At 38.3% G+C, this 16,561-nt stretch overlaps 1 protein-coding gene across 1 annotated transcript in view; it reads left to right on the top strand.

Moving 5' to 3' along the window:
- Positions 1-12,721, top strand: part of LOC124619212 (cytochrome c oxidase assembly protein COX20, mitochondrial) — a 44,450-nt gene extending 31,729 nt beyond the window's left edge. The window contains exons 2-3 of the mRNA XM_047145432.1: positions 2,205-2,380; positions 12,223-12,721. Coding sequence (XP_047001388.1) covers positions 2,205-2,380; positions 12,223-12,376 — 330 coding nt within the window. The 3' untranslated portion in view covers positions 12,377-12,721. The remainder of the gene's footprint in view (positions 1-2,204; positions 2,381-12,222) is intronic.
- The last annotated feature ends 3,840 nt before the right edge of the window (positions 12,722-16,561 follow it).

The following is a 16,561-nucleotide window of genomic DNA, read 5'->3' as shown; positions in this document are numbered from 1 at the left end:
TAGTCGGATATATCTTTCGTGTTCAGATATCCGTGTGCTGATGGGTCGCCCCATCTCACCTACATAAACTAATCCACATTCGCACCTGATTTCGTAAACTCCAACAGTGTGTAGTTTGTCAATTGCTTCTTTTGTTGTGCAAAGAACATTTTTTATTCTGTTGGTGCTTTGGAAAATTGGCTTGATTCCTGCTCAACTTTGCCCACCCGCTCAGTGAAAGCTTTGAACATATGGTAATAGAGTGATGTTTTGTGCTTCCTTCTGCTCTCCTCTATTCCCTTCATTCTTTTTTGCCGTAGTTTTATCTATTAGTTTCATTCCAGAACCATTGTCACCAAAAATAGACTTGAGATTTTGTAATTCATCCTTTAGTTGTTCTTTATCGCTGATCCTGTGTGCAGTCTTGGTTAAAGTGTGCAGGATGGATTTCTTCTGCGTAGGGTGGTGATGATGATGAGAGGAGACGTGTAGGTACCTGTCAGTACTGGTTGGCTTCCTATTTACTCTATGGGCCAGGTTACCATCAGGCTTTCTGTAAACTTCCACGTCGAGAAAAGGCAGCACCCCCTTCTTTTCTATCTCCATAGTGAATTGGGTTATGCTGTGCTGCTGGTTGAGGTGCTGGTGGAAATTTCATAGCTCTTCCTCTCCATGTGGTCATATAACAAAAGTATCATCAACATATCGGAGGCAATATTTCGTAGCTCTTCCTCTCCATGAAGCCAGCTAACGAAGATATCATCAACATATCGGAGCCAACATTCTGGTCACATGGAGCCAACACCTCAACCAGCAGCACAGAAGAATCCAATTCAGAAAAGAAGTGGTTGCCGCCTTTTCTCGGCATGGAAGTTTACAGAAAGCCTGATGGTAAACTGGGCCGTAGAGTAAATAAGAAGCCAACCAGTACTGACAGGTACCTACACGCCTCCTCTCACCATCACCCTATGCAGAAGAAATTCGCCCTTCACACTTTAACCAAGGGGGCTCACAGGATCAGTGATAAGGAACATCTAAAGGATACATTACAAAACCTCAAGTCCGTTTTTGGTGCAAGTGGTTATGGAATGAAACTAATCGATAATAATATGGCGACAAAGAATGAAGGCAATAGAGGAGAGCAGAAGGAAGCACAAAACATCACTCTATTACCATATGTTCAAGGTGTCACTCAACAGGTGGGCACAATTCTCCATCGAGCAGGCATCAAGTCGACAAAATAAAAGATGTTCTTCACACAACAAAAGGTGCAATTGACAAACTACATACTGTTGGAGTTTACGAAATCAGGTGCAAATGTGAATTAGTTCATGTAGGTGAGATGGGGCGACCCATCAGCACACGGATATCTGAACATGAAAGATATATCTGACTAAAGACAACACACCAAGTCAGCGGTGGGAGAATACCAGGATGAGTGCTGCAAACAGACTGATTTTGGGTAAGCTCGCGTACTGGCAAAACAGGCTCTTACTCTCAGGAGGAAGATTAGAGAGGCAATAGAAATAACCAAGTGACCTGCCAACATGAACAGAGAAGATGGGTATTGATTTCCATCGTCTTGGAAGCCAGCAATAACAGCATTATGGAATGACAGCTCACGTGAAGCAACGCACACAGTCATGCGCTAGACTGCGGCCACTGGTACATACAGTACTTGCATCCCTTGACCAGTGCTAAAAAGGAGGAAAACAACACCATGTCACAACTGCTGCCTGGTTTTCCATTCGCCGATTTCCACTAATCAAAAGTCGTAATGTAACACCAATCAAAACCTTGGGTTTTCGGCAATGAACAGAAATAATAAAAACACCAAGAAAGACTTCTAACATTCCTCCCCTTCATCCTTAACAGCCTATCAGAATTATATAACAGCCATGTCTGCACATATATAAGAATCAAAGCTTTCTCATTCAGTAGTAAACATAAACACCCCGAAGAAGGCCACTTGCAACAGGGACCAAAACGTCGGTAGTTCTATGTATTGACAATGCAGTCACAAACCCAAAAAATGTTATCGGAAAATAAATTTTGCTTGTGGTGGCAATGCATTGGAGCATAAACACTTCTGTTTTTCCAGTTTGCCTCACTTGAGTAGATTTAGTTATTACATTTGAGCAATGCAATACGAACAACATCCTTTACGTAATGTAAAGAGAATTTTACTGTAGGATTCTTATTACTTGGTTTATTTTCTTCTAAAGGGGCCTTTCCTGTTTGGCCGGGACGTATCTAAAATACCATGTTTTCGAAATACTTTCCTGTATGGAATCACCAGTGGTTTTGGTGCTGGACTTACGTACTTCCTCTTCACAAGCCGGACAACAACATCATCACATGTTGCTGCAGGAACATTTGTTGGAGTTTCCTTGTCGTATTGGTAAGTAAAAATGTTATGATACTGCAATACTGCATTCAGTATTGAAATGTAGAGTGTAACAAGACTCAGTGAAGCTGTTTTCTTCTGACACTTTCAGTATTATTTGTTGTGGATGGGAATAAACTGTGATTTCAATTCTCATTGTCAGGAGTACTTTAGAATGCAGTGTAAAAAAAAAAAAAAAAAAAAAAAAAAAAAAAAAAAAAAAAAAACCTCATTTTTAAACTCAGGTATAGTGACAGTTGTCACAGTTGTCTTCCCAATGATTCCACCTATATTCATAAATTAGCATTTCGAATTTTAATTTTGTATTTCTTGTGAACATTCATAGAGTTTCCATGTTTATGTTTATCGTAAATTGAAGTCACTTTTTCTCTGCCATCAGTTCTAAACTTGTTCGACCGTATCATCATCCGGAGTAACGTAACCTAACATTTACTCTTTGGTTGAGAGATTATACTGGAAATTTCTATCTACAGGACCATGTGGGTTTTGTATTTTGAGGGACTACAAATTACTGATTCAGGCCTTTCAGATTAAATTACAGATGAACATAGATGAACTACTGAAAAGTATCTATGGAATCAAATGATCACTGCATAGATCTCAATGGCAAAATTCTTGATACTGAAAATTTTCTCATTCATAGATGCTTTGATTCCACTGAAGATGTGTTCAGATTTCACTATACCATCTTTACAATAAATTTTCGTGCATATTTGGGATGTGCTAGTAATTTGTTGACCGCCGGCTGCGGTGGTCTAGCGGTTCTAGGCGCTCAGTCTGGAACCGCGCGACTGCTACGGTCGCAGGTTCGAATCCTGCCTCGGGCATGGGTGTGTGTGATGTCCTTAGGTTAGTTAGGTTTAAGTAGTTCTAAGTTCTAGGGGACTGATGTTCACAGATGTTAAGTCCCATAGTGCTCAGAGCCATTTGAACCAGCCATTTGTTGACTGCTTCTAGTAGTAGTTAGTGTACTTCATCTATGATTATCTCTTTACCCCTCACAACTTTCTCTTTTAAACAACATGTCAATATTTGAAAGTGTGCTATTCTCATGATTTGTACAGAATACTGTAAAACACTTGTTGGTCATGTATTCTGCCTTTAGGATAATGATTATGAATTGTTTCCACAGTAGCTGAAGACTACATTCTTTACCTGATGTTAATGTGTTTCTCCGCATCATCACTTGTATTTGTATTTTTTATTTGGTCCACTAAATCTTACACTGCACATTAGGTATTGGGCAGATGAAGGTAAATACATCTTTATGTTTACATGATGTTTTCTATGTGTCAATGAATACAAATTTTTTCATCAAAACTGCTTTACCTAGAAAATTACAACTGAAAATATGAATAAAATATATTAATGATTACAGTCTTTACATGCTACAAGTAGATAGTTATATTTAGACAATTAAAAACATATTAATGATAAATAGTCCAACAGTCCTCGTCAGTGTGGTAATCACAATTCATTTAACCAGTAATTCTTGTGAAACATCATTAAATAGTGCTGTACAAGTTAACTAGACATAAATACATTTCCATGGGAGACTCCAAGGGAACATTACTTGAATTAAACTATTTAAGTTCTTTATGTATCCCTTAAAATAACTTCTATACCATAGAAGAGTTCTTGAGTAGAAATAATTAGTCAGTTATAAACCTTAAATAGTCAGCATTAGCCATATAAATATAAATGCTAACTGTCTCTGGAATATGTTCAAATGACATGTTTCACATTATAAAGTTCACCATGACTGTAATGTACAGAGCATGGAACTAACTAAATAACTATCACTTGAGTAATATTTTTTTATTGTGGATCTAGCAATTGAAATTGAAATAGGTACAAAATAGTAATTAAATTTACTTAAATATTATTTAACATGATTATCTTGAAATTCCTTCTTCCTTTGTTCTTCCCTGCTGCCTCCTCATCCTCCCTTCCTAACTTTCACATCTCCTACCCACTCCCTCTTCCCAATTTCCCTACCTCCTTGTAACTATATACCACATCCTATTAATACTACCTGCTACCTTGCATTCATATCTGTTCTCCTGCTTCCATCATATATAGGTTGGCAGCCCTGCAGCCAGGCTTACGCGCATGTACGAAGTTCTCACTAAGTTAAGCAGTTAATATTGAAATAAGAGCTAATTTAGTTAATATTACATTTTAGACTAGTGCATTTACTTTTTATCTAATCTATCTATTGAAGGTTTCACTTTTCTAAACGTAATTACATTGAAAAGGAAGTATTTCGTAAAGGCCAGCAATCACGAGTTTGTTTACATACTTAGGCGTAAATTTTGTACGAACGTAGATATTTGTTTTTGACTAGACTTAGCACTTCAAAGTTAAATTAATTCATGTCTCTCATCCAGAATTTGTGTGGTTAATTAAAAGTTTTTGAAGTAAGTTTATAAGTTTGTTTACATTAGTGTTTAGTTACCTATTAGTACAGGTTACGAAACTATTGTGTTGTTGAAGTTATTTTCTGCTTTTGTGTTACGTTTTACTATCAAACCATGTGTGACAAGTGTGGTGGTTGCCGCAGAAATTTGAAAGAGGGGGTGTTCTGTATAGATTGTAGGTTGTGGTTTCAGTGGGGTGAGTGCAGAGGAGAGGAAACGAGGGTAGAAAATGAGGCTCTTACATGGCAGTGTAGGTTATGTAGAAAGGACAGAAAAATCGCGGAACAGGAGGCAAAGATTTGTGCCCTTAAGGCTGAATTAGAAATCGCGAATTTGGAATTATGTAAGCTAAGGGAGGAAAAGAACTCTGGGCGCTGGGAAAAGATAGCAAGCAAAGGGCGAAAAAGGGAAATAATTGATAAAACTTCTGAAATTCAGTTAGCATATCAGTTTGGCTTGCTGTCTAAAGTAGTGGAGGGAGGGCCTCATTCAGATGCAGTTGAATGTAGGCTGAAGCAGAATACTAGCTTAAAGAAAAAAGACAGGTCGGGATGAAACCAGAATAGGAAAAGAAAAATTCTGCTTAGGTAGCAGTCATGGGAGGGTTGTGGGCCAACAGCTTCAGGAGAAATTAGGGACAGAGTATGAGGTCACAAATTTTGTGAAACCAAGTGCTAGCCTTAGCCTGGTGGCAGAAAACTTAGGTCAGCTATGCAAGCTAGTTTGAGAAGGAAGATCAGGTAATTATAGTTGGGGGAGCAGGAAACAGCCTGGCTGTGAATCCAAGATAAAGTATTAGGAGTGACCTGGATAAAATAGGAGCAGAAACTGAGCACGCGAATGTGGGGTTTATGGAGGTCTTTCAGCGCCATGATCAGCCCTGGGTAAACACTGCTGTAAGGCGTGTTAACACTGAGCCGAACGGGTTGCTCCAGACACCGGCAGTCTCACATGAGTGCTGTTTCATTGGTAGGTGGGGTTACGCTACACATGGCGTGCACCTTAATAGGAAGGGGAAGGATAAGTTAGCTTCTCTATTAGCAGATACTGTAAGGGGGTCCACAGTCACACAAGGGGTGATCCCTGTGGTTATTGGGACCGGGCAGAAGGTTTTTTTTAGGTTAAAGCCAAATTCCAGACAGACAACAACCAAGGAAAGTAGAAGGAAAGAAACTTCATGCACAGCAAATAGGGATAAAGCTAAGGGCAGTATCAGCTTACTTCACCAAACTATCAGAGGAATAAACAATAAAGTAGATGGGCGGATAATGTGTTTAGATGATCTCAAAAATAAGAATGAGATTGATATACTTTGTCTGTCTGAGCACCATGTAACTGTGGGGATGGAAAATGTCAGTATAAATGGGTATAATTTAGCATCTTACACTTGTAGATCTAGTATGGATAAAGGAGGAGTTGCCATTTTCATAAAACAAGGGTATAAATACAGATCTGTTGAAGTAAGCAAATTTTGTGTTGATCAGCACTTTGAGGTTTGTACATGTGAACTTCAGCTAGATAATGTTGTGTTGATATTAGCAACAGTGTACAGGTCCCCACTAGGAGATTGGGAGCTATTCATGAAAAAGTTTATGACTCCCTGTTATGCTGTCTGTCAGACAAAAAGAAGAAGTTATTAATCTGTTTTGATTTCAGTGTTAAGTTTCTAAGCAATTCGATAGAAAAAGTGAACTAGAAGTGTTGTTAACAACATATAACTTAGAATCAGTGATCAATTTCCCTACACGTATAGCACAGGACAGTAGTACTCTAATAGATAATGTATTTGTACAGCAAGAGGGTGTAGAACAAACACATGCTTTCCCTGCGGTAAGTGGATTATCTGACCATGATGCACAACTGATTAACTTACAAAACCTAACAGGGCATACACTTCAGAAACCATTAAGTAAAAGTGTGAGGGTGGTCAACCCGGTATCTATAGATCACTTCAGAGAAAGTTTAGGAAATGTAAACTGGGAAGATGCATATAGTGAGCCAAATGCTAATGATAAATGCAGCATATTTCTTGATTTTTTTGAACATTGTTTTCCAAAGAAAATTACTAAATGTAACATCACAAACTTTTCAAAGAAACCTTGGATTACTACAGGTATTAAAGTGCCTTCAGAAAGAAAAAGACAACTGTATGAGACAGCAAGAACTAGTAAAGATCCAGAAGTAGCTTTACGCTATAAAAATTATTGTAACATACTGAGAAAAATTGTAAGGAAATCAAGAAATGTGTATGTTAGAGAAGAAATTAACAACTCCAGCAATAAAATCAAATCAATATGGAATGTTGTTAGAAGTGAGACAGGAAAAGTAACCACTGGAGTAGGTAGTATTACTGTTGAAGAGAATGAGACCATCGTAACCAACAGTACACAGGTAGCCAATGTATTTAACAATCACTTCTTAAGTGTAGGAGAAAAAATTGGTGACAATAGTTCAAAAGAAAAAGCCAGGCAGTACATGGAAGAGTCAGTTTTGAAAAATTTTAGTCAGATTAAGTTTCATCTAACAACAACCTCTTGTGAAATAAGGAAAATTATCAAATCTTTGAAAAATAAATGTTCTGTTGGAGTAGATGACATCTCTAACAAGTTATTAAAACAATGTGGAGCAATTACAGCTGATGTTTTGAGTCACATATGTAATGCATCACTGACTCAAGGTATTTTTCCAGACAGGTTAAAATATGCCATTGTCAGGCCTCTCCACAAAAAGGGGGAAACCACAGATGTCAATAATTACCAGCCAGTATCCTTGCTTACAGCATTTTCAAAAATCTTTGAGAAAGTAATGTACTCAAGAGTGGTTAGCCATCTCAACAGTAATGGGATACTTAGTAAATCACAGTTCGGATTTCAGAAATGCTGTTCCACTGAGACAGCAATATACAATTTCACTATCCACATAATAGAGTCTTTAAACAGTAGAATGTCACCAGTAGAAATATTCTGTGACTTATCCAAAGCATTTGATTGTGTGAACCATGACATTATGTCAGAGAAATTACAATTCTGTGGTATAAATGGAACAGCATATGAGTAGTTTAAGTCATATCTACAGAACAGGAAGCAGAAAGTCTCTTTATATGCTTCAAGTGATTCAAAGGAGTTTGCCACTTTATCTAACTGGGGTGAAATTACTTTAGGTGTTCCACAAGGTTTGATCATGGGTCCCCTCCTGTTCTTGATATATGTGAATGACCTCCCTTCTTATGTGAAACAAGATGCTGAACTGACACTGTTTGCTGATGGTACAAGCATAATTATTAATCCAGTAAAAGAAAGTCCGATAGAAAATGATACAAATAAGGTCTTTGGAAAAGTTATTAATTTGTTTTCTGTGAATGGGCTTGCTCTGAACTTTGAAAAAACACAGTACATCCAATTTTCTGCTGCAAAAAGTATAATTCGTTCAATAACCATAACACATCAAAAGAAGTCAGTAGCCATGGTAGAGCATACTAAATTTTTGGGTATACATATAGATGAGAATCTTAATTGGAAAAGTCATAGTTTGGCTCTCCTAAAGCAACTAGGTTCAGCAACTTTTGCCATCAGAATAATTGCCAATTTTGAGGATGTAGAAATTAGTAAGCTAACATTGTATTGTATTGTATTGTATATTAACTGGGGACCTAGAAACGATGGAGAGTCTCCATCCCCACCGCAGCTGCAGTGGTCTACAACCCCATGATGACTATCGCAGTCCACTTCACCCCTCCGCCGCCCCATGCTGAACCCAGGTTTATTGTTCGGTTCGGCCCCCGGTGGACCCCCAAGGGAATGTCTCACACCAGACGAGTGTAACCCCTATGTTTGCGTGGTAGATTAATGGTGGTGTACATGTACGTGGAGAACTTGTTTGCACAGCAATCGCCGACATAGTGTAACTGAGGTGGAATAAAGGGAACCAGCCCGCATTCACTGAAGCACATGGAAAACCACCTAAAAACCATCCACAGACTGGGCAGTTCACCGGACCTCGACACAAATCCGCTGGGCGGATTTGTGGCAGGGACCAGGCGCTCCTTTCCGCCCGGAAAGCCGTGCGTTAGACCGCACGGCCAACTGGGCGGGCTAAGTTAACATACTTTGCATACTTCCACTCTCTGGCATCATACGGAATAATATTCTGGGGCAGCTCAACACTTAGGCCAAAGGTATTCACTGCTCAAAAGAAAATAGTTAGAATTATGTGTGGGGTTCATAGTCGCACATCTTGTAGGCATCTGTTTAAAAGGTTAGGAATTCTTACAACTGCTTCACAGTATATTTACTCAGTAATGAATTTTTTTCTCAATAACATGGACCAGTTTATAATCAACAGCGACATTCATGATTACAATACCAGAAAAAAGAAAGACCTACACTATCCTTTACTTAATCTATCTTTGGCACAGAATGGGGTAAAATATTCTGCTATAAAACTTTTTGATGAAATAAAATGTCTGACAGACAGCAGTAATAGTGTGATGTTTAAAGCTTTCCCGGTGTACTGATTGTTCCATAAAAACACGGGAGAACTGCCGGATATCAGTAACATCCTGCCACGATATTTCGGCGCAGAGTCTTCTGGACATCTTCAGGTGAGTGCCACTGTAGTACTACAGTGTGTAAACTTTTAGATGGCAGACCTCTCCCTAGTCCTGAATCGGTAGATGTCGGTAAACGTCGGGAGACTTCGGTTAGCACGCAGTTTCGACTGCTGCCAACATTACGTAGCTGACTGTTGTACAAGGCAGCCATTGTCGTCTGCTTAGTTATTGTTTTGCGCTGTACTGTTCTGCGTGTTTTTATTGTGCAGTTGTGCTAAACATTATCAAAATGAGTGAAGAGGCAGTTGCGGGCCCATCTGCTGTACGCCCGTGCTTCGCAACGGAAGAATTCTCGGAAAGTTGTTGACCGATTGATTTAAAATTTTGGTACAACGTTTTTTAGGAATACGCCCGTCGTTTTATATACTTTTTTTAACATGTTTGCGAAACGTGTTGCGAATAGTGTTAGTAGTGGAGAAATAATAGAACAAAACGTCATGCCTGACGCGGCACTTATTCACGCATCTCGATGTTTACCACGTCATATCTCCTGAATTATATGTCATAAAGAGACATAAATTTGCCAGCATATTTACTGATATATGTGGATACTGTATGCGAAATATTTTGCGATTATAGTTAATAGTAATGAAAAAATACATTAAAACGTCATGCCTACTGCAGCAGATTTACAGTATGTACTGAGAAAATGTAGTAAGCGACAACCTTTTTTCCTTTCATTATTTTGTGGGGGGTGTCAGTGAGAAAAATGTTCGTAAAGGTTTGAAATTGTATGTAACGTTTGTTGCTAGTCGCTAAGTGCTCTCATTCTCAAATAGTGGCTGCATAAATCTGGGTATTTTCCCGCAGTGGCATCTCATTGTTTATGACGTCATATCTCCTCAAGAATGTGTCTTATTTCTTTTTTTTTTTTTTTTTTTTGGCTAGGAACCTTCGTGGGCGTACGGAGAACAAATCACCAAAATTTCATCGCAATCAGATGAATGGTTTGGGAACGCACAGAGGGCAGACATACATACATTCATTTTTATATATAGAGATTGACAGTTACGTTATACTGTATGACCTGTTTAAGTATATTTAAATTTTATAATTATATATAAAAACAAAGATGAGGTGACTTACCGAACAAAAGCGCTGGCAGGTCGATAGATACACAAACAAACACAAACATACACACAAAATTCAAGCTTTCGCAACAAACTGTTGCCTCATCAGGAAAGAGGGAAGGAGAGGGGAAGACGGAAGGAAGTGGGTTTTAAGGGAGAGGATAAGGAGTCATTCCAATCCCGGGAGCGGAAAGACTTACCTTAGGGGGAAAAAAGGACAGGTATACACTAGCACACACGCACATATCCATCCACACATACAGACACAAGCAGTCTTTAAATATGTCTGCTTGTGTCTGTATGTGTGGATGGATATGTGCGTGTGTGCTAGTGTATACCTGTCCTTTTTTCCCCCTAAGGTAAGTCTTTCCGCTCCCGGGATTGGAATGACTCCTTACCCTCTCCCTTAAAACCCACTTCCTTCCGTCTTCCCCTCTCCTTCCCTCTTTCCTGATGAGGCAACAGTTTGTTGCGAAAGCTTGAATTTTGTGTGTATGTTTGTGTTTGTTTGTGTATCTATCGACCTGCCAGCGCTTTTGTTCGGTAAGTCACATCATCTTTGTTTTTATATATAATTTTTCCCACATGGAATGTTTCCTTCCATTATATTAAATTTTATAATTAATAGTTTAACATTGCGTGGAATGAAATAAAATGAAAAAATAATTCTGGCAGTGGGAACCCATCCCGGGTCCGCTGCATGACAAGTCTATATTTACTCAATTGCGCTACGCATGCTTGCTACAGTGGCATAACTCTTGAATCATTGTCCATTACTCCTTTTGGGGGTTCGGAAAACAACTCACTAAAGTTTCATTGCAATCAGATGAATGGTTTGTGAGTGCATAATAGACAAACATACATACATTCATTTTTATATGTATAGATTTTAATGTACATGACAATTTCAGTTTCGTTTACGAACAACATTTAAAGCGAGTTTTACTTCCAAGCCTTTCATCTGCTTTCGTGTAAGCATGACGCATACATGTATGTGTGGATGGATATGTGTGTGTGTGTGCGAGTGTATACCTGTCCTTTTTCCCCCTAAGGTAAGTCTTTCCGCTCCCGGGATTGGAATGACTCCTTACCCTCTCCCTTAAAACCCACTTCCTTTCGTCTTTCCCTCTCCTTCCCTCTTTCCTGATGAGGCAACAGTTTTTTGTGAAAGCTTGAATTTTGTGTGTATGTTTGTGTGTCTATCGACCTGGCAGCGCCTTCGTTCGGTAAGTCACCTCATCTTTGTTTTTTTTATATATATATATATATATATATATACACACACACACACACACACACATCAGTTGTTATATACTCTATCATCTCTCTCTCTCTCTCTCTCTCTCTCTCTCTCTCTCTCTCTCTCTCTGTGTGTGTGTGTGTGTTGTGTGTGTGAGAGAGAGAGAGAGAGAGAGAGAGAGAGAGCGCTCAGAAGGAAGACACTGAGTAGAAGCTCAGCAACATTTTCAATTTATTCATAATAATTCACCATCTTTACATCAATGAATATAACCAGATAAAGCTTCACACACACATACACTACAAATCCTTTTCATTCTTTGCAATAAATGTTCTTGAATTGAATGTAAACAAGTATACAATTTATGCAATGTCACCACAATCATAATTTATTGATAAATCTATCTGTCATTATCATTTCAGTTTTAGAGGAGACAAGGCAATCCCTTTGTACTTTAAGCTTTTGTGGCTAATATTAAAGGAATGTTTTTTTTCCAGGATTTACTGCCGGTTAAATTGGTCAAAACAGAAATTTGAATATCAGAAACTTAAATACGCTATGAAGCAACAAATGCTCTATGAAGGTACTGAATTAGAGGAGAAACTGAAAGATTATGCTAAGAAACTGGAGGAAAGTGAGAAGTTAAAATAATTTTCAGGGATTTTGCCATCAAGTTATTTATTTTATATTTTTACTGTACACTAGTTATGCAAAGTGAAACATTTTCTTTGTTACCAAGTGAATTTTTCATTCTTTGTTAACAAGTGAATTTTTCAGATCAATATTTTTGTAAATGATTGAAGTTGTAATCATTTGTTTCTGTTTTAATGTGCTTTCTCTGAAGGCTCCCTTGTCAAGTAATATTTGTGACATATTTGTATAGGACATGTTTCATTAAAGAAATGTTTTGGAATACGAGGTCTTTTCACACTTGCTGTTTAAGATGTATAGCCTATGTTCCATTGTTATAAATATAAACAAACAATTTTAAACTCATTTCCTCAATGACAGTTGTCTTTGACATCAGTTTATCACATATTTATGAACAAATATCTATTCATTTTCTCTAAGCTTCGTGGATTTATATGTTCTGAGGATTGTGCAAGTACCAAATGCCAAGTGAAATGTTTCTTGCTTGCCTAAATCCTAGAGTGTCACTGTAACAATATGGAAAGAAAAGATTGCTGTGCTTTTGTGAATGTGGAAGTGGTTTTTACTTCAGAAGAAGGTCTTTGTCCGAAAGCTTTAATATTTTAACAGTTGTATTCATTGTCCCTGTCTGTGCTCAATGCCTCCTCTATATAGTGAGCACACTCTTATCTTTTCCATATTGTTGTTATTCCATCATGGACTTCCCATTGTTTAATATCAAATTCATGCTGAAAGTAGTAATCAACAATAGTGAGAGTGTAACAAGAAATTGTTACAACCCAGTTTCCTAAAATTACTATTCTGTAAAGAACATTTTCCATGGAAAAAAATTGAACTTGGCTAAGTAGGGAACAATGAACAGGTGATGTAACCAGACAAAAAGTAAGACTGGTTTGCTGCAGCATTAGACATACTTACAAAATATTACAGAATGCTTATGACAAATATTTTAATTTTCGTCTGAGCATTATCGTGCAGTAAGATTTGACATCTTTCAAGAAAAGATGTGTTGGGTCAGAAGACATTCTGTGTGGAATGTTACACGAAAAGAGGATGATATGATAAGAAGAAAACTAGTAAAGCATCTGGTACAATATGACATTTATGTTTACAATGAGAGTGTAAGTAAAGTTTTTCTTATTGGGCTAAACTAATTAAGTATAGTATAAGAGCCAAAGTGATGAACATGGGCATCCTTTCTATTATGTAGTGTGGCATAACAAAGCCAGGAAATTATTACAGGACTACATCCTGTATCATTGCCAGAGAGTGATGTGGAGTCTCCACTTCGAGGATGCCACAGATAACTAACTCCATTCACTGCAACTGGCACTGGTAGCAAGACCTTTGGCTTTAACTCTGAAATAGTGAAGATTGCACAGGCTGACTTCAAACAGTGCTGTGACTCCCAACAAATTTTCATGTTTAATTCATATTTAATTACTTCTCACAGAATCCATATATAACTGGACTGCTCTTTGGCTTCATAGTGCTTCACTGGTGTTGGATTATCTGCTATGAGCACAGCTTCTCTAGTTGTGCCTTTTGCACCAATTTATAGCAACGACAAACATGCAGTGATTCTGCTTTTATTATACGCAACTGTACTTAATCACCATGGCCTGTTTTCAGCTTAGACAATAAAGAAGAATTTGGCGAAACTAGTGAATAAACCAAAAGCAGATGATGTGGTACTTCTATTAGATAATATAGGGCCTTTATGTTGGTTAAGCTTTAGTTTAAGGACAATGCAATATGTATGAAAAATGAAATCCATTCATAACAAGTCATTTTCTTATGGTAACTTTAAGTTGTTGTCCTATGTATATTTACCTAATGGCATAATTTATAAATATTCCTTTAATTAAAAATAACCCACTTTGCTTGGTTATGCTGTACGTGGTAAGCCCTATGAATCAGTTATAAGTGTATCAACAATGCAGGAAAACATAGATTGCCACCTACTGTAAAGAAGACACGTCAAGTTGCAAACAGGCACAATTAAAAGACACTGACATAAAGCTCTTGCCCGCAGCCTTCATCACTAAAAGAGACACACCATTCACACACAAGCAAGCACACATACATGACTGCCAACTCCAGTGTCTCAGGCTGAGATGCTGGAGTTGGCAGTCATGTGGCAATGAGGTGTGCTTGCTTGTGTGTGTGAATGGTGTGTGTCTCTCCTTTACTGATGAAGGCTGCAGCCAAAAGTTTTATATAAGTGTCTTTTAATTGTGCCTGTCTGCAACTTGATGTGTCTTCTTTATAGTAAGTAGAAATCTGTTTTTTTCTACATTGTTGATATTCCTACCTGGAGTTTCCATTGTTTGATTCAGTTATAAGTATATGATTCTTAGTCTATAATGACATGAATTTTGTTGTTGGAAAAGCAGATGTCAGGCCGGGATGGATACAGTGGTTCTGTCAGATCACCAAAGTTAAGCTCTGTCCAGTGTGGCTATTCCATATGACAGTGCCATGTTAGGCTGAGGAGAATTTTCTTAAGAAAGGTAACTCTTAGTTAGAGGAGGACACTTAACAAATCTACTTACACCCCACTCTTGAGTATGGATCTTCTCTTTGAGATCCGCTCCAAACTGTGTGGAAAAGAAAAAGAAGGTTGAAAGAGAAGCTTTGAGATATATTTATTATTTAGTCAGATCCAGAGTGTTAAATACATGCTAAAAAACCCACAGTTGTACATCCCAAAACGAAGGTGACCAGATTGTGGGAGCATTGCTCATAAAACAAAAGCTGCCACTTTTTGAGAAAACTCAGCAAATTTATAAAGGTAAGTCATTAAATAACAGGAATTTTATTATATCTTTGCTTTACCCTGCATTTGATCCACCTGAAGAGTGAAAAAATCTGTTTCACATGTCATCATCTGCAGACTTTCAACAATCACAAATGATCTTTCGAAGGTTCAAACAAGACACACTTCCATAATATAATTTAAGGTGGCTCAGTGGCCTAGTGCACATCTTTCATTGGATGCCAGTTTAACAACTTGCACTTTCCTCTTTCTTAGTGTGAAGTCTGGAATGTTTGATGGATGTTTTAATACATCAAATTTTAGATCATTTAGCATAATGTTAATATACACTGTCAAATGAGGATGTATTCTCATGAAGTAGCAATACTCTCTGTCAGAGAAATATGCAGCACATTGATTATACAGCAGCCTTCAGTTGTCTTGGCAACATCTCACTGTAGTGGCTCTAGTTGCTGCTTGGTTCTTCTCCAACAAGTGCACTGGTCTAGAGCCCCTGGCATTTCAAGAGACTGTGACATTGACTTTCCTAGTTGGTTCCTGTGTGAGTATTTTCTTGACAGGAAAATCCATTCCACTGATTGACTCTTACACTCTAATTCTGAACAGTGCATCCATAACTCATGTCTTGTTCAATCCAGTCGAGGAAAGTATCTTCTTCACAAGCATAATTTTCCAGCCATACATCAGACATTGTCAGCTGCACTTCCTTGTGGTCATGGGTAGCTTTCTTGATGCCCATTGGTTGCATATGTTCTTGCAGCCAAGATCATCATGGTTGTTATTGTTTACAAAACATTGATTCATGTTAGAATTCTGTGATAATGTTCTCAAAAGTGACACATCATTTGGGGATGATCCACTAACTGATCTGCTGTCTCAATGTCTCAGTTGGAATGCACACTAGTCTTTGACTCTGCTGTTCATTGGTGGCATGAGTCTTCCACTCGCACATAATTTCAGAAATGAGAATTCCAACAACAGACTTATAGCTATATGTAATGTAGTGAAACAAGAGACAAGACAACCAGCCACAAAACAAGATAACATCACTACTGAACTGAATGGAAGGGCTATAAATGATGAGTCACAGGTAGTAAATGTATTTAATAATCATTTCTTACATATACACTCCTGGAAATGGAAAAAAGAACACATTGACACCGGTGTGTCAGACCCACCATACTTGCTCCGGACACTGCGAGAGGGCTGTACAAGCAATGATCACACGCACGGCACAGCGGACACACCAGGAACCGCGGTGTTGGCCGTCGAATGGCGCTAGCTGCGCAGCATTTGTGCACTGCCGCTGTCAGTGTCAGCCAGTTTGCCGTGGCATGCGGAGCTCCATCGCAGTCTTCAACACTGGTAGCATGCCGCGACAGCGTGGACGTGAACCGTATGTGCAG

Source organism: Schistocerca americana, chromosome 6 (genome assembly GCF_021461395.2).
Source record: "Schistocerca americana isolate TAMUIC-IGC-003095 chromosome 6, iqSchAmer2.1, whole genome shotgun sequence".
NCBI lineage: Eukaryota > Metazoa > Arthropoda > Insecta > Orthoptera > Acrididae > Schistocerca > Schistocerca americana.
The sequence above is the reverse complement of the archived record's forward strand: the minus strand, read 5'-3'. Positions and strand labels throughout refer to the sequence as shown.